This window comes from Trichogramma pretiosum, unplaced genomic scaffold, assembly GCF_000599845.2.
Source record: "Trichogramma pretiosum strain Unisexual culture from Peru unplaced genomic scaffold, Tpre_2.0 scaffold3, whole genome shotgun sequence".
Classification (NCBI taxonomy): Eukaryota; Metazoa; Arthropoda; class Insecta; order Hymenoptera; family Trichogrammatidae; genus Trichogramma; species Trichogramma pretiosum.
The window spans coordinates 2,915,583-2,933,912 of record NW_019641698.1 but is presented as its reverse complement, the minus strand read 5'-3'; the positions used below and the strand labels follow the sequence as shown (position 1 = coordinate 2,933,912).

The following is an 18,330-nucleotide window of genomic DNA, read 5'->3' as shown; positions in this document are numbered from 1 at the left end:
TTTCAAAAAAACCCTAAAATGGCCAACTTTGGGCCTCTGAAAAAGTGTCATAGAAGGCCCCAAAAATTCTAATAAAATTTGGGGACATTTCTGACATCAAATACAACAAGTTTTTCATATTTGCAGAAAAAAAAATTTTTTGGCCATTCGATTTCACAGAGAATCGGCCATATGTATGTTGCCGAAGAAGCGCAGCTTTTGCCGAATCGAGCGATTTTGACTTTTAGCTTCGTCGCTGTATACTTGGCCAGTCGTGTTGCGCGCGAGAGAGGGCCTCTAGAGATTTCGTTGCTGCTGATTCTCCTCTTGCGCTGCTGCTGCTGCTGCTGCTGATCTCATGCGGCACGTGCTCCGCCGAAGCCGCGTCGTTGCACTATGCCGAGAATGCGAGCCCGAGAGTGCAAATTGGAAAGGCTGCTATATAGACTGCATGTACATTTATTGCAGACGCTGGAACCGCGGAATGTTTCTCGTTTGGTGTGTGTGTGTGTGTGTGTGTGCGCGCGCGCACGCGGCTTCGTTGTTGGCGCAATGCACCTGTGCGCCGCGTAGGTATATGCGCATGAATAATTTGACTTCAAAACAAAAAATACGCGTCCAACACCTTAGAATTACGATTTATTGCTACCCCGAAGTTGTTAAAGTTTTCTAAGTGATATTGACACGCTCTCGATTATTACACGGACGCTAAACGTATTATCATCACTGTAACTTTCACTGAAATAAGAGTCATATATAAGAGCGATTTATTTATAATTGAAAAGCAGCTTTCACCAAAAATGGAAACCGAGATCGTACGGCTTTTTATTCATCATTGCGGACGTTCGTGATTGCTGATAAAAAAGTATAATTCTCTCGAAAAGATTCGATCGTTTGGGAGGAGAAGACACACTTAGATAAAATTATAATGAGCTAATAGTTCTTGAACGATAAATGTAAAGCAAATCTGGCACCATTTAAAAACTCTGTGGGTACTCTTTTTGTGCGAATTCAATGTTTTTTTCCTTGTTACGATGCATCTCGCTTAATAACAGAGATAACGTGAACGTGTATTTGCTGCTCCTAAAAAGTTCGAAGTCATTGACTAAAGATAAGAGAAAGAATTATACGTAAGAATTTCTAATGAATTTAAATGATAAAAATGTAAAGACGAGCTTCGACCGCAGCACAATGTCTAATATAATTAACATTCATTTCATTTGAATTTTATTCAATACGATTTTAAAATCAATTTTTGACGCAGATTTTAGTAAAAATATAGAGGACTGCGTATTTTTTAAAAACTAAAAATATCGTCGTACTATCTTTTGTCGACAAAAGTAACTTGAGATTCAGTATTGCAGAATATCTTTTATCAGCATACGACGTATGCCTTCAATCGGTGTCGTTGTAAAGTTTCATGGCACTCGTTCGATAAACTATTTTCAGTGCATTGAAAACAATTTCTGACGATAAAACAAGCGATGAGAGAAAGAAAAATAAAAATTAATAAAATGGAAATATTGTTGGAAAGACAATGCGACTCATTGGTGCAAATATAAAAAATGTATTTTTACATCGAAAGTCCAATATTCTTCGATATAGCATAGCTTGTTAGCCATATGGTTAGTTTGGATAGATAAATTACTAAGTTTAAGACCAAATAAAACGTATAATCGATAAGTTATTTATTATTACTCAGTTGTAAATAATAAAGTAAAAACTAACCAAGTTCACGGCGTAGCTATGAAATTTTCAAAAGCTTTTATTAACATGAAAATTGCCACGTATGTAGTGATTTTCAGACTTGTAGATTCAACGAGATGGAAAAAAACGTAAACGGAACTGCAACGCGCACAATAAACAGGCGTAAATACACAGCTATTCCCCTAATGAAATCCTCCCTCGCGCCAGAGGAAAGAGAGAGAGAACAAAAGTGCGAGTGCGTGTGAGTATTGTTCAACTTGTATTGGATATATGGCGCGTTGATCAATACATCCGCTTGAAGCTCAACAACCTTTAGACTTGACGCCCGCTCGAGCGAAAGAGGTGTTTAATGAAATCGTATTAAGCGCGGTGAAAAAAGATCGCACGTAGATGGTTGTACGTGCAATTGATTGTTTTAATTAGGCACGTGTGTGCACAAGTGCATGCACAGCGTTAGGTGCAGAGCTGCGCGCGAATACGTCTATATAAACGCGGCGGTGCGATTTCGATTTATCTTTTATTTTACCTCTTTCGTGTGCAAGACTATTAATGAAAAGCGCAAAAGTGCCGGAGCAAATAGCTCGACTGGCTTTGAATACCGTTGCCGAGAACGTCGGGCAGGCCTTTTCAACCCCTTTGCCTATAGTAGTACAATGCACGGCGCACGACTGCACAGCGTGGCTTATAGGGTCAGTCCGTCAGATATTTCAATTACACAGCACCGGCGCTGTTCTGTGCGCTGCTGCTGCATTTCGTCGTACTCCGTGTGCTTACGCGCGTCGAGCGAGAGCACGAGCTTGCAAATCATAACTGCGAGACGTCGTGCACCAACTGTGCTGCAGACCGACTTGGTCGCTTGTCGCGTGCAACCCAGCCAGCCAGCGGCAGTCCGAATTCCATGAATTTCTGGTACAATTAGCAGTCGGCATATTTCTCCATACATTGATATTTCCTCGCGCATGAGTTCGCCGTGCCTCGATCGACGCACAACCGAATGGGATTGTTGAGATGACCCGCTGCTGCGTTTTTCAACCGCGGTTGTGCTGGCCGACTGCGAAATTGAATTACGAATAAATCAATTTACGTCGATTTTAATACCATTCAACGGCGACGTCTCATCTGATTTGCGAGCACTAGTCGGTTGTAAAAACTCGTATAATAGAGGTATAATTTTGAAAATCGTCGGCGAGACGGCAACAGCCACTCCTCTATGAAAAGCCGAATATGTGCGTTCGTATAATACAGGCGTTTACGTACATCGATAAAAGACTCGTTCCTCTGACCCGCCACGATTCAAGGTGTATAAGAATACTATATTAAAGCATGAGCCATCTAAAGGCTACAGCTCATACCTGTAATAATATGCACATAAAAAAGGCATCTTCTCTCTCTCCTTCTCCGGTACCATGTTTACTTGCACACTTCTGCGTGGGCAGTCGAGCGGACGCCGTCCCGCATTCTTTTGCAAGGCGGCTCTCTTACTCTCTTGGCCTCTCTTTATTTTCTCTTTCTTTCGAACAAGGAATACTTCGTAATTGAGATTCTCTTGTACATAAAGATGCGGGTGGTGCGCGAGTATCATGAAAAATTCTTCAACTCATTTCTGTCAATTATTTTTCCCTTTACTGCGCCGAGCATCTATACCAAAATACCCACAAAAATTGCACTGCATACTTTTCAGAATAGGATGCTGGATTTAGATGAATAAGCGAAGCATCTATTGACGAAATGCTTCAATAATTTATCCGTGCCCGAAGTGAAGTCTCACGAGATCTTACATCCTCTTTTGGCCATTTAGATAAGCACATAAGTGCGAGAAGTATGGAATTTGCTTCGATCGGAAGGCTTCTGTATTTTCTCAACAGTAATATTTATGTGCTATTATATATACATATGCATAATTTATCCGCAGCGCCATTTCTTGAAATATACGTATTTACAGACTACCAAGCTCGTGCGTCGAACGTGTACATAATAATCGAATTCGCATTTTTAAGTAGGCTTTTATTTGTGCGCATGTTTTTTTTAGTTTTATGGATGATTCTGATTCGAACGTATTGCTCACGTGCGGAAAAAAAGCTTGAAAAATACCCGAATCAAAAAAGTACAGAGTATACATTTTTTATTGGTCCACGCGTGTATATCGTATAAAGAATCGACCGCACTCGAGGCTCGCGCTCAGCTCATTCCGCTTGGTATGTTAAACATAAAAGGGACTGTGCCGCTATTGGTGCGAGGGACCTTCATTATGAGCGTCACATCTTTAATAACAACGCAACTCTTTGCGGTTCGATTGGATCGTTGGCATGTTTGCGTGGTGTTTGTGTGCGATGTGCACCTCCCACGCGCTATAGCATATACATATAATACACGTGCAACAGAAAAAAAGCTACTTACAGTTTGAGAGCTGTCTGAATTATAAAGATAGCGATTAAAGTATAGGTTTGCCGGAATCAACCACTCGAGAGCCGCTCGTTTTCGCGTTTGGCCCTGCACACTGACGCAGAGCAAAACAGCCGCGCTCAATTTTAGATGTAGTGTTGTGCACATGTGGCACAGCTAATTTTACTAATTTTTTATAATATAGGCACTCCACTTCATTTGATGTTCTTATCAATTATCAACCGCGGTGCTTGTATTCATCAAAACGTGTACAATAAGGCAAGAAATCCATGGAGATTTTCTGATATTTTTCATCAAGAGGGATTTAATACAAAGGCATGCGTATTGATTCGAACCAATAGCCGTGCTTCTAGCTCATATAACAGCAGAGGTTATACGCAGGGATTTGGGCTGGCTATCGTTATTAGCATACAGCTTTTGAACTTGAAGCCAGAGATGAATCTTTATATTAAAAAAGTCTTCAAAAGATCCATGGGTTGAACAACGACAATGACAACGACGATGGCAGACTACAGGCTACGGATGCATTGCAAAGCTAAAACGATATAGATATAGAAACGCGTATACATTGTATGTACGGAGACGGTGTATAGTTTGATCGCGCCAAGAAAAAGACGCGCGCTTGCCGAGCTCCAAGAGTGGCTCTCTCTCTTGGAAAATATGAGCTGCTTGTTTGCTTCTGTCTCCGATGCATGTTTTACGCATACAATTTTTACATACCTATAATAAGTCATCAACTGTAAATATAGTTGTACAAAAAAGAGCTTGCGGGATATTAGCCAAACCTCTTGAGAGTTAAACTTGTAATGCAGAATGAAAATTCAACTGCAGATTGATATGAATCAATTGCTAAATTTTTTGATATTTAATTCTTTTCATTAATCAATAAAAAATGTACTAATGATACATGATACGAACATTAAATACGTCTTTTCATAAAAATCAGATCTTGGAATTCTTTTTCAATTTCTATGACTGCAAGCGCAATTAAAAGTCTAGTGTACTTCTTCGAATCGTTAGAAAAACATGATAAAAAGCCAGTCTTTGAACAGAGTAAAGAGCTGCCTCTTATTACTTATTTTTAACGCTTCTTCGCATATGCTCAGTGTTTGGCTGGTTCTGCATTCGACCCAATGAAAAAAGCTGCTGCTACTTCTCGAATACATTCGCAAACAATCCTTAAAATTCACTCTTCTTTAATTCTATTCTCACGAAGAAACTCACGTGGTCGTATAATTTCGTGATATTCACATTTACGTTTTCCAGATTCAATAGAATTTGAGTAAACTCTCTGTCCGCTTTCTCATCAGCAAATGTTCGCTATGCTTTTTTCGTATTCATCTGGATGCTCGAATTGCACCTAGAAAAAACAGACAGATAAAATATGGAATAAAAGGACACGTACTGATACAGAATCTTAATTTTTTTTTAATTTCAAATATCATCTGCAAAATCATCATAGCTTTCTCTGGATTTTCTAGGCATATTCTATCGCAGTGTATGTGCACTTGCGAAAGGTATACGCGCACACACATCTCAGTATTATACCCTTACACACACGCGCACCGGCAAAATGAAACGTCAAGGGCCCCCGCAAGGCGCAAGCAAACAAGCAAGATGATGACTCTCGTGGGATTTTAACCTTCCGCACGCGAGTCATCGCATCAAACTCCCTCTCTTTTACTCTTTTCGTATACACACAGACACCCAGGTAGATATACGTATGTGCGAGCGAGTCCCTCATCTCCTGTGCTTGCGCATTCAAGAAGCTATATACGATTTCACATGCAAACGTATTCGCGCATATACTCGCAACATATACACGTATATAGAGATGCTAGTGTGAAAAGCTCTGCGCGCGCGAGAGCTGCCGTGCTCATTTCCTTTCCTGCTATGACAGAGACTCTATCTCTTTCTCTCTGGCTCTATACCTCTCTATCTTTCTCTTTCTTTCTCGCTCTCTTGGAGATGCTTTGTTGTGGCGCTTAGCCAAGTCGCGTACGAGCATATTCCTCCCGAGGCTTTGAACTTTTTACCTCCGACTCCGCGAATTCTAGCTTTTTTTTCACGACGCTTTAACGAAATATTAATAATGCTACCTTTCATCTGAATATTTTTTTCATTTTTCTGTATACACTACAAATTTTCGCCACGACAGACTTGTAAACCGGAAAATTACAAATCGAAACGCAAACTTTTTTTCATTATGTTGGTCCGCAGAATGGAAAAGGGAAAAAAAATGAAATGATATCTCGTTATGGCTGATAATGCGCAACAACGGCCTTAACAAATGTACGCGTGCGTGTATACCATATTGCGAATGCTCCATTCGCAATATGCAATTCGCTTCATTGTACGACACGCGTACGCATTGTAGCCGCGTGACAGGGTTATTTTCAAGTATAATATTGTGTAATAAAAGTTCAGTTCTCGGTTAGCGCACACACACATATGTGTGCGTGCGTGTATAAATGTATGGAAGTGCAGTCTCGCGAAACGGTACATCGCGTTCTGTATAATGCTTGGGTATCTACATCCTATATAATGACCTAAAGTATAACCTCCGATAAAAAACTAACGATTTGTGACGACTAGTAGTATTCGTACGCGTACGACTACTTTTTTTTCTTCGACAACTCGCGGGATCCCCTCCTACTTTCCCGGTATTCTTCGAAAAAATATCGTATTTAATACCGAGAGATCTATGTGTCACACGAGAAAAAAATCAACACCATGAATCGACGATGTCGTGCTTGAAAAGTACGCTCAAAATTCCTTTTTCACCACGGCTACATACAAAACTATATACGCCGAGTCAAGTGCAAAACCCGCACAGCACGTGCGGTATGTACAATTCAACGTTTGTTTACTTTTGTAGCTTGCGTCTGAGACAATGCAAAAACATGTTTGACACGCGATACTGGCTCAAATCTACCGGATATCCGAAACGAGTTGTGAACTGCACGGTAGCGGCAGAGACGCGTGTCGCTAAACACATACACAATCCTCGTTATTTTCATAATCGCGTAATTTCGTCGAGCGGCAAATGACAATATCTCCACACAGCACACTTGCGGTACTTATTATTATCATCATTTTTACAAGAAATGTAGGCTGACGCGTATGTCATAATCATATAGGAGTTTTTTGATGGCTTTGCAAGAAACGCCTGGAATTTCATTTTTTTACTATCTTATTTCTGATAAAAGCCGAAATAAGTAAATACATTTTATGGATTTTCTATGTACACCATAAACCAAAAAATATTATGATTATATTAAAAGTATCGATAAAATGTGATATCTGTAAGTTAGAAAGTTTTTTCAATCGTATATCAAACTTATATTCTTGGTTCTTAAAAAAAGTATCCCAAACGTTAAAAGCGGTAAGAATACTTGTATGGTATTTTTATTTTTAAAATATTTATTTATTGATGGTTAGATCGATACTTATTGAAACTACTTTTAATTCATTAGTGGTGTCATGATATTGTTATTCAAGAGAGAATTTGAAAAACATAAGCCATCAATTCTTTGAGCTTTTTTTTCATATTTATGTATGGTGTATGTGTATTTAAATAGTGAAAAGTAAATTATGAAACTTTTTTCACTGTAAATGTATTCCATTAAAATATCACGTGTGTAAGTGTGAAAAAAGAAAATCGCGTTAAGATCGATTTATGGTATTGTGCGGTGTCACTCGTGCTTTCACATGCGGTGCTAACGAGATATGTCGTTATATATGTGTCAATTCGAATGATCCATTAATAAAATGTGTTTGGGTCACACACGATGGCCGATGAATGATTTTACTTTGTTTTTTGAAACAACCGAGACTGAGATTTCCATTCGAGAAATGATCGAGATTTAATAACGGATTTGCGTGATTTTACTTGCAACGTATCATACCGAGGTTGGCGTTGATTGTTCAATACTTGTAACTTATTACCCAGTGTGTCACCTCTTTACGCGTGAAAAACATATAGATAAAAGATTAAAAGCAAAAGGGAAAAAATTTCAAACATTAAGGTTGTTCTCCATTTTTGTTGCAGGCCGAAGAATTGAACGCAATAGTCGGCAATGCATTTCGCATGGCTTACGTGGCGCAATTGCAACGCCATCAGCCCAGCTCAGGTGCAACGTCGACAACGGCAAAAATCATTCAAGATGTGATTAATAGTCAGAAAACTAGTAATAATTCTAAAAACACACATACTCATCATCGCCAGCAACGCGATACTTCGCCATCGCAGCATAGCGCGAACGCATGGGTGAGTAAATCGCTGTATTCTAGATATGTTTAAAAATGAAATTTTTATCATCAGCTCTAATTTTATTTCAAAACTGCCTTTTGAAGCTGTAATCTCATAAACAGACAGTTACTCATATTAATAAATATCTTTAATGTTTGGTTACATTTCATGATTAAGTATTCATTCATGCTGATACTGCAATTCATTTAAATATTCATTTTAGTAAACAACGAAGCTTTTTCAAGGGAGCGAATTCCCTATATTTCACGTCAATACTAATTCAAGAATCTAATAAATTAAAATGGGCTATCAATGAACCTTAAAATACACATAAGGGATACATTCATTTTCTCTATACTTTTTAACGCTTTGTAATGGGGCGAAATATTCAAATAATGGTAGCATGCAAGCTCTATTTGGTATTTCATTCCATTCTCCATCGCGCACATGACATTGTACACTGACCGCACGCGCCTTTTCCAATTATTACTATACGCGAGCTTACCGTTCGTCAATTAAAAAAGTACAACTATGCACGACTGTACACACTGCCCGAATATTATTCATTCTCAAATATTTTTCCGATCAACCGCGCACCGCGTGCTTCCATGAATGCTATTAAAAAAAAAAAATCAGTAATAGCATATTCTCGCGCGACGGTCACGGTATTTTTATTATGTATATGGACGGGCGCCTGCAGGACGGAGAAACCGCGCCACCGTTAACGACGACGCACGTTGCATATAATGCACACTATCTGCAGTGTGTCTGCGTGCATTTTTATATTCCACGAGATAGCTCGCGTGCGCTGCATAATACACTCTGCATAGGCACGGCTCACGGCTTGCGATTGTAAATTCACGCATTGTACCGTATTTGCCAAGTAGAGGAGCGATGATAAAATACGATGAAAAATAATAAAAACTGATTAATCACGTGCGAAACTTGTTCGCCCGCGAACGTGGAAGAAACGTACGCATTATGTGGAATACGAGACTGAAATTTTGCTATGCTTTTTTTTCTCTTTCTCTCGCTGCTCGCGTACGTTATGGATGCAATTTCCGGATCAAGTTCCGCTGCTAGAGAAAGAGAGATCGGCCGGTATATATAGCCGTGTAAGCGTTAGAAAGAGAGAGAGAGAGAAAGACAGAGTAAGTCGTTTTAGAGCTTGTTAAAGTATTCTTTTCGCAGCACTTAAAAATCTTGTTGTATTATATACATGCACGCACAGCTCAGCTCATGCAAAGCGACAGCTGGTCACTGAAATATCTCGACTGTGCAACACAAGCGAGCATTAGCTCGAAGGCACATTTTCATGAAAATAACAAGAAAAATCGTAAACTTCCGAATTGCCACTGTTCGTATTCGTGCTAGCCCTAAGTGATTATCGTTGATAAGTTACTCTTAGTTCTGTCGCGCTTTACAAAAATTCTATAATTCACATTAGAAGTAGTCATAATTATTAAAATATGCCGGAAATCCTCATCTTTCACCACCTAAAAATATCTACGCGCACGCAACACATGGATCATTATCATGAGCGAGAAATAAAAACTAAGAGCAGGCGAGAGCAAAAGAGCGAGACGCAGAGAGAGAGAAAGAAATCAGCAACATCCGTGCGCGCACACACACACACACACACACATATAACCGAGTGGCAATATCGCATCATGAGCGAGTTTTATATTATGTACAAGAGGCAGTCTGCTAGAGAATGGCATAATGTAAACACGCTCGTGCGTGTGTCGCGCAATAAATCGTTCAAAAATTATTGGCCGTAATGTCAGAATAATAATAATAAAAAATTTGCATTTCTATTTGTCGCATCATCGAGTCAACGATCGTGACTCGATTGAACAATTGTCGCGCGCGATGAGATGTAAATTGTGTGACAGATACGAGGCGCTTAACGCCGGCAACGATGTAAAAACAATAATTTTTTTTTGCTCGCTTCGCACGTAACGATCAGTCGAACTTGATTGTTTGTTTTTTCTCTTTATAGGATTGCAAATCACTTTCGAACAGCGACACAGCCAACAACAATCATCCGATTAACTGCAAGTGGGAAACGAGCAACGACAAGCAGCAGCAGCTCCATAATCATCACCATCACCATCATCATCATCACAGCAACTCGGCCAGTAGTGGCAGTGTCAGCAGCGACGAGTGCAGCAGTAGCAGTGCAACCAACAGCAGTACCAGTGCCGAAATGAACTTGCAGCTCGGAAGCAGTGCCTCGCCTACGCTCAGGCTCTCGAGCGTCAAGGTAAAATATTTATCTCGAATTAAAACTTTACCAAATCGGATAAACTGAAACGATAAACTATACAGTAGGCAAATTGACACTCGCTCATTCGTATTCTACGAAGGCACACACATCGTGCGTTCGCTAGCGTCGCGCGCAAAGGTGAATTCAGACTGTACGCAAAAAGGCTCGGGCGCGCATAATAAAGTTTCGTGCGCGATCGCTCGCCCCGTCTACTCCATCGGAGAAATACGAAGCCCTGGGAAACTGCGCGCGCGCTTGTGATATATTGTTGCACGCGCAGCTGTATAAACGTACGTACACGCGAACTTATTGAAATAGCTTTTAATTTCGAGCGAGCTCGCACGACGTATTGTATTGTGTACTCCTGCGCGCGCGATCAGGATTACTACTATATAAACGGGATGCAAGCGAGCTGACGCGTATGCGCGCGCTTTACTCGTCGCGCGAGCCCAATTAGCTCTTGACGCGCACTTCCGAGAATAATTTCGCCAAACGTACACCTATATCGAACAACTACAGTAGTGTGTACATGCGTGAACCTATTTAAAATGTTAATTGCATCGGATTGATTTTGTCCTGCGCGAGCTTTGTAGACTTGCTTTCAAAGGGAGGGATATCTTTCGGAAGTCTCAAATTTCAGACACCTTTCGGTCGTGCCTGTTTATTTTTGCCATTGTACCGTCTCCAAAGACGAGGCATTGTGAGGATCCCCCAAAGACGAAAGGATGTCGATGCTCGCTCCTTGCTATTTAAACTTTTATTCTCGCACGCGTGCGATCGAGAGACAAAGAAAATTTCAATTTGTCAAGCCAAGAATTTATCGAAAAATATTCGTGTCACGAGTGTCAGTAGTACGCGCGTTCGTGTACATTATTCCGTAGAAAAGAAAAGAGGCGAAACTCGGCTCGAAATAATGCGGCGCATGAGGCAGAGAGCAGGCCTGCTGCGCAGAGATCGCGCAGCGAACAGAGCTCTGCAGGCAACATAATCTAACGATACGGTGCGCGTACACGCGCGTGATGAAATTACAGACCCCGAACTCGATACCGGGCTTGCGGCCAGCCCACGACTTTGGCCCTGTGTTGACTCAACTCAGTCAAAACGGAGTGGGCTGCAGCAGCGGCGTCGGTGGTGTCGGCGGCGTCGGCAGCAGCAGCAGTAGCAGCAGCAGCAACAACAACAACAATAACAACATCAACCATCACGAAGACAACCTCGGCAAATCGTCGCAGCAGAGCACGCCGAGCAGCGAAGAGAGCAATTCACCGACCGAGCTGAATTCCTACAAGAGACTCGGTGATAAGCCGCCGCTTATCAAGCGACTGGCTATGGGCTTTACCGGTAAGTCTGCCATAATGCATTACTTGTCGAGAAGTTGGCGTAACCGTAAGACGTTAATTACCTTTTTATAAAAATACCTTGCTGTGTGAGAATAATTATCTTGCGCAGTTCTTTTAAACTCATGAAAGTTGTCAAGATTTTAGTTTTACTTTATGATTAAATTGAGTTTAGAAGCTAATTGTAAAATCAAAATTTCGATTACCTTCTAAAACTTTTTTTTGTTAATGGTAACTTCATTCGTAAATTCAGCAAGTAAAAATAATTGTGTAAATCAAATAACTGTTTTATTGTTTTATAGTGCATGTTTTGATCAATTATATTAAAATACTTTAAATGTAATTCAAATTACATTAATTTTAATGCTTTCATATGAATTTTAATTTACCAACGCGAGAGAAAAAACCTTTCTTCTCTGTAACATTAATTTTAATGTAAATATTTTTAACGGTGTATGTACACGACGAAAATCGATGTCTACGGTTCAGTGCCTTTCATTAATTATACCGCATGGTGCACGTTGCGCGTTCCTATATTGACACATACGATATTCACGAAATTTCGTTCCGATGAAATTATAATGCACGCCTCGTTTGTCGCCTTTCTTGATTCAACTTTTGACGTTATTTCAGGACGGGACGTACTGGGCCTGAATAGCGAAGAGGACAGCTGCCCGCTCGTGGTCAGCGGCGGCAGCACGCCAAATTCGCCCACGACGCAGCGTCCGCAATCGGGCGGTTACATTAACGAGGCCATCATTGATTCGGAAAATTTGCGTCTCCAGGCCGGCGGCGTCGGACATTACGGCAAAATACCTCCGGGCGTCGATCCCAAGTCCTTGACGTTCGAGAATGCCAGAACTTTGGACGCCGATTACAAGAAGCGACCTAGCGCCTCGGCTGGTGGATTGGGAATTTTCATGACGCCATCGCCACCACCTCTACCCGAGCGCTATGATAGTTTGAATGCTCGTGCCGAGGAAAACGAGTTGAAGAAAGCGCCGTGGTTCCAGGCTGGAATACCAAGGTACATAACGTTCGCACATCACTTAGAAATGTCTCTATAAAATATAGTTCGTACCTAACAATTTCATCTTTTAACAGAGAAATCACATTGGAGGTATTGAGTCAAGAGCCAGAAGGAGCTTTTATGGTCCGAGAAAGTACTAGTAAACCTGGCTGCTACGCGTTGTCTCTGCGCGTGCCGCGCGATTTCCAGCCCAGTGGTATAGCTCATTACCTAATTATGCGAACCCAAAAGGGCTACAAAATAAAGGTAAGCCTACTGACTTGCAACTAGCTAAAAAGTGCAAGTGTAATAATTCTTCAAGCTATTTTTTCATCCTCAGTCCGTTTTTATAAAATATCCTTTACACGGGCATTCAGTGACAGTGCCTTTTACTCGAGATTAGGGTCGCGAAGTTACCGTCGTATTTATACCCAAAGCACATGTGTCTACCAGTGCAAGTTGCGCCTTTTGAGGTCGTAGCTCTTGTTTTCTTTTTCTTTACGTATACACGCGGCCTTCTGTATACCTAGATGTCATTCAGATTCACTAGTATGCAATCCGTTACAATGAGCTTTAGTAAGTTCGAAAACTCACACGCGCACAAAGCTTTCGAATGGACAACAGCGCCCAAAGAAGCTTTTTCACTGATGCCGTGTTCATTTTGCGATGTTCTATTCCGTACACCGTGACGCGACGTGTTCGTTTTTTCAGAGCTTTTTCGAAATCCATAGGCGCGCGCGCGTTCAAGTAAAAATACACGTGAAAATCTCGTGTCCCTAGTTTTACAATTTCACGATACGTGCACACGCACTCGTGAAAATGCGTTCTATATGAAATGGTAACTATAGCAATAATTCATGTGTTGAACGAATATTTTAAAATTGGTAGAAAAGTAGAGTAAAAAGTCCATCTCAGGTGTCGTGCATTCAATAACCTCATTCATCTCAGCTGTGCTTGGTTTCATGAACGTCTATACATGTTTAGGTCGGTATGCGCACGTATACGTGGATAGGTAGGTACGTGTCACGATGCATAAACTCTTAACGTCTGAAAAAGCAATTTCTCGCGCAATCTCCACTCTCCTGAGTTTGCAATGTGTGTTCGGTACTGGGGTACACATACAGACATACACACGCGCAAGCTTGCGTACGCGCTTTTTATCTACGAGTGCCGTACGGCGCGCTCCCCAAAGGATTAGTTGCTCTTGCTATAGCCTACATTTTGCCTTTAAAAACTAGAGCGTCGTCACCTTCTTCTGCTGCCGCTGCTGCTCGTCATGTTATACATACGTATACAGAGTAGAGTTAAACGTGTTCCGCACAACCCAGTTTCCAGGAAAATGTTTGTGCTTTATTTTCGAGTATATTTTGCTGCTTCTGTGTAACCTCGGCGTATAGTGGATGAGAGAAATGCCGGCTTCGCGGCGCACGCCTCAGGAAAGTGAGGCATGGCTAATTAGACGATGTTATTTATGGAAGCGATCCATACGGCTTAGGAGCCATGTGTTGTTGCTAAACAACTCAGAGATTAATAATTACCCGAGGGATTATTAATATTTTTGAGATTATATTACAGTGCGTACGTGTGACGACATACATGAAACATGCATTATTTGTAATCAAATTGATTTGCACGCTTTATTTCAACCTTTAGTTTTGACTCCTTTTTTTGACTCATTGTTTTTATCTAACTACTTTTAAGAATATTTTTTGCATGTATCAATATGCTTTGCAATGAAACAAAATCTAATTTCTACATGTTTGCAGGGTTTCACAAAAGAATTTACAACGCTAACGTCGCTGATAACGCATCATTCAGTAATGCCGGAGCTTTTGCCATGCCCGTTATCGCTGAGTCGTTACAACCCCAGCTACGCAAAAAGCAAGGACACCTTTAACGACGACGACGAAATCGATTCCGATCCGGACTACACGACTTTAGCAGACTTTCGGAAAATGATGGCCGATCTAAATGTCTAGGACGAGGCCCCGTCCTCGGACATTGAGAGAACTGCACAAGCGCCACCTCCACCACCACCGCCTCGATTACTGCCAACGATGCAGACGTCAACGTCGTCCACATCGTTCCAAAAAACGATCATGCACGCTTGCAAGAAGCGCATCGCATGTGGTCTCGATTCCTGCGTTGTGCTTTAATTATATTTCGAAGCGCTGGAAAGTTCCGAATACTCACGGCCGCTTTGACGTCGAGGTTCATAGATAACCACATTTGTAAGCGTCGCCGTTTTTTTACTCATTCTGTTAGGCTCAGCTCAACGATATCTAAACATCATAAGAAGAGCCAACAGGAATATTGCTGTGACTCCGATGCAACTGCAACGTGATAGTCTGATCGAGACAGTCAACTATTCTCTGTGAATGATAAATAAAATAATCAAAGATTATTGTACGGAAAATAATTACAGAATTAAAATATAATGTACTAAAGTACTTTGTTACAACTGCTACGCAAAATTTGTGTGATATTACTCGCAAGTCATTCATTTATATATGTATATTACATTATACCATATATACATGATGCAACTACATGTCTTATTTAATGCAAACGTGCGTTCTTAAGAATCTTGGTGATACAATGATACCTCAATTCATACACACGCATATAAAGCTTATTTGTATAAGTACATAGAGTTATGAATATATAGTTTTGCAAAAGTTGCAATATGAGCGTGCACAAAAATTCATGTTCATGATTGTCAAATAATGAATTCTATTTTTTCCTTACAATGAAAATCTCGACTGTGGTAGATCATATGATATTTTTTGTTATTGTTATTCAACGATCAATGAGGAAAGAAAGAAATTCGTTACCATCGCGTTATTCAACTAATTCAGTAATATTTTTTTTCATACAATTCAACTTCGATTCGATGCCAATTGGTTTTTGTTGCATATAAATAAAAGAAAAACTAAATCTATACTCTCAGATATTAATGATAGTAGTAAAATGTGTTGATATATTGTGTAAATATTTAATAAATGACGATTTTACTGTTATTTTCCAAACGTCGATAGTGCATTTATAATTACGATTTATAAATCGAGGTAAAGAAATGTAAACGGCGGCGACTCTCGACAAAATTACTTGCTCGAGTTACCTAGTCTTGTACATAATAATATCAATGAATTATTAAATATATAAATAAATATAGCAAGATCGATGTATTACTTTGCTCCTGTCATCAGAACTTGAAATAACTATGCTACTTTTTTAGAGCATGGAGAAAATTCCTATAATTAATGTCGCAAGTTATTGTACGTTATAGCGCGTGTATCTACTGTGTTATTTATCGTTATATAGTATAAATAAGTGGTCGAATAAGAAATGAAATTAAAATGGAACATCTGTTACTAAAGTAGAAAGTGTAAAAACAATTAAAGGCGAAGGATATCAATTTAAGACATATGTAATTTATTCATAGAAAAGATCTATTCTAGTGCAGAGTAGATATTTCAAATTTTGATGGGAAAGCAAAGAGAAATATTTATTCGAACACACACGTAGAAAAAAAACTTTAATGGAAATAAAATATTAAAATTAATAATGCAGAAAATAAATGATTCATGTTGCTCAGAACGTACGTAAAAGTACTTATATGCAACAATGTGCTAACGTTAATAATAGCATAACATTAGAATCGATAGTCTTCAGCTCTTACATTGCAGGTATTCATAGTCAAAATAATAAATAAATAAACTCATCGGTAGCCTAAAATCAATTTTTCACTATAACAAAACGTTCAAACTAATGAGTTAAATTGAAACACCATATTTAAAAATAAAATAAAAAAAATGAAATATTTAAAAGCATTGATAAAATTCATTTTTATCTTAATAGAAACAAAATCGCAAATTGACTATTTTTACTTTTATACGTAATGCTCATCATAATATCATGCTTATAATTCCAGTGTGCTTAATTTCTACTGCCTGTATGTGTAAGACTTCAATGAGTTTTTAGCATACCTCTGTGTGTTCGGCATATTGTGCTTTACGATAAAAAATCATTCATACAAAAATATTAAAAAAAAAAATTATAATAACTTCTTATGAAGTTGAAACATTGTTCTTCTATACCATAGGATTGAACTTTAATAAACTGTAAATGTCCTTCGTCGATGATGAACGTCGAGTGAGAAAAATTAAATAAACTGGTCGCAGCTTACAGAATGAGATTCGTAATGTTTTGAATTCGTAATTAACGTACGATGCGATTCATGATGCGACTTATATAATTTAGATAATAAAAATTATTTATTGAAAAAATATTTTTAGTCTTTTATTTATGATTCATCATAGTACTTTTTGAATGAATTGTCATATTTTTACACCTCTTTAATGCTTGAACGTTTTTCATCTCAGGACAGTTTTAATTAGTGCATTTTAATATGATCTCTATTTTTAAAATTTTAAACTTTACTTTCATTCGAAAATTGTTATTTGTCAAATATAATGGGAATGTATTTAAAATTATCTCAAACCCCAAGTCCAGAAAACATATGAGGATTAGCTGTGACAACGAATATAGACTGCAAAGATTTTGAACGTGGCGGGTGCTTCGTTAAACTTGGCAAGAGGGCGTTACGCGGCAGCCGCTGTTTCAACAGATCAGCCTCGTTTCAGAAGATAAATCTTTGTTTTGGTCATCAACTTATCCAATAATTCATTTTATGCGTTATACTTTTTTTATGATAATGATTTAATAACAAAATATAATTTTGACATTTTGTCGAATACATTTTACTGCATTTATAACTTTATCTCGGTTAAATAAATCAAGTCTTTTAACGGTTCTGTAAATTAATGTCAAAAAAGTAGCAAGAAGTGAATTAAAAACATCCGAATAAAGTTGTAAAATAAATATTACCTTTCAAGAAGAATTCAATGATATTGAAATTCATTTTCATTTCTTACGAAAATAATTTTTTTCATTTGCATCAAATATATTTTCAGTTTAGATGAACACGTAATGATTGAATGCAAGATAACATTGCGTAAATTTAAAATGAATAAAAGACACAGGAATTTGTCGCTTTTCTCTGTTACATGCGCTGAAAAACAAAGCTCGAAGTATTTTTGCAGTCAATTTGTTAAGACGTATAAGCGAGTGGCCTGCCATACGTCTAATACGTATCGCATCACGGAAGCATCACCGACGACTGTCGGTCGCGTACACGCTTCGCTTGCTCGCGAGTACTACAAGACTCTGCCGTTGAGCTTGCAATGCACGCATCTACCTACCTACCTACGTCCCATACGGCACGTCGTCTATTTTCGTCAGTTAAGCGCGCGAGAAAGCCTTTCGCGTTTCTCATTGGATGCAGTAGCTGCAGTGCCGGCTTGGCTGCAGT

The 18,330-nt window shown here is 39.2% G+C and overlaps 1 protein-coding gene across 3 annotated transcripts in view; it reads left to right on the top strand.

Annotated features, from left to right (window-relative positions):
- LOC106650961 (transcription factor mef2A-like) overlaps positions 1-17,130 on the top strand; it is a 212,702-nt gene extending 195,572 nt beyond the window's left edge. For all 3 annotated transcript variants that reach the window (XM_014369268.2, XM_014369267.2, XM_023462377.1), the window contains 6 exons: positions 8,141-8,359; positions 10,344-10,607; positions 11,642-11,951; positions 12,581-12,974; positions 13,052-13,223; positions 14,723-17,130. In XM_014369268.2, coding sequence (XP_014224754.1) covers positions 8,141-8,359; positions 10,344-10,607; positions 11,642-11,951; positions 12,581-12,974; positions 13,052-13,223; positions 14,723-14,935 — 1,572 coding nt within the window. In that variant the 3' untranslated portion in view covers positions 14,936-17,130. The remainder of the gene's footprint in view (positions 1-8,140; positions 8,360-10,343; positions 10,608-11,641; positions 11,952-12,580; positions 12,975-13,051; positions 13,224-14,722) is intronic.
- The last annotated feature ends 1,200 nt before the right edge of the window (positions 17,131-18,330 follow it).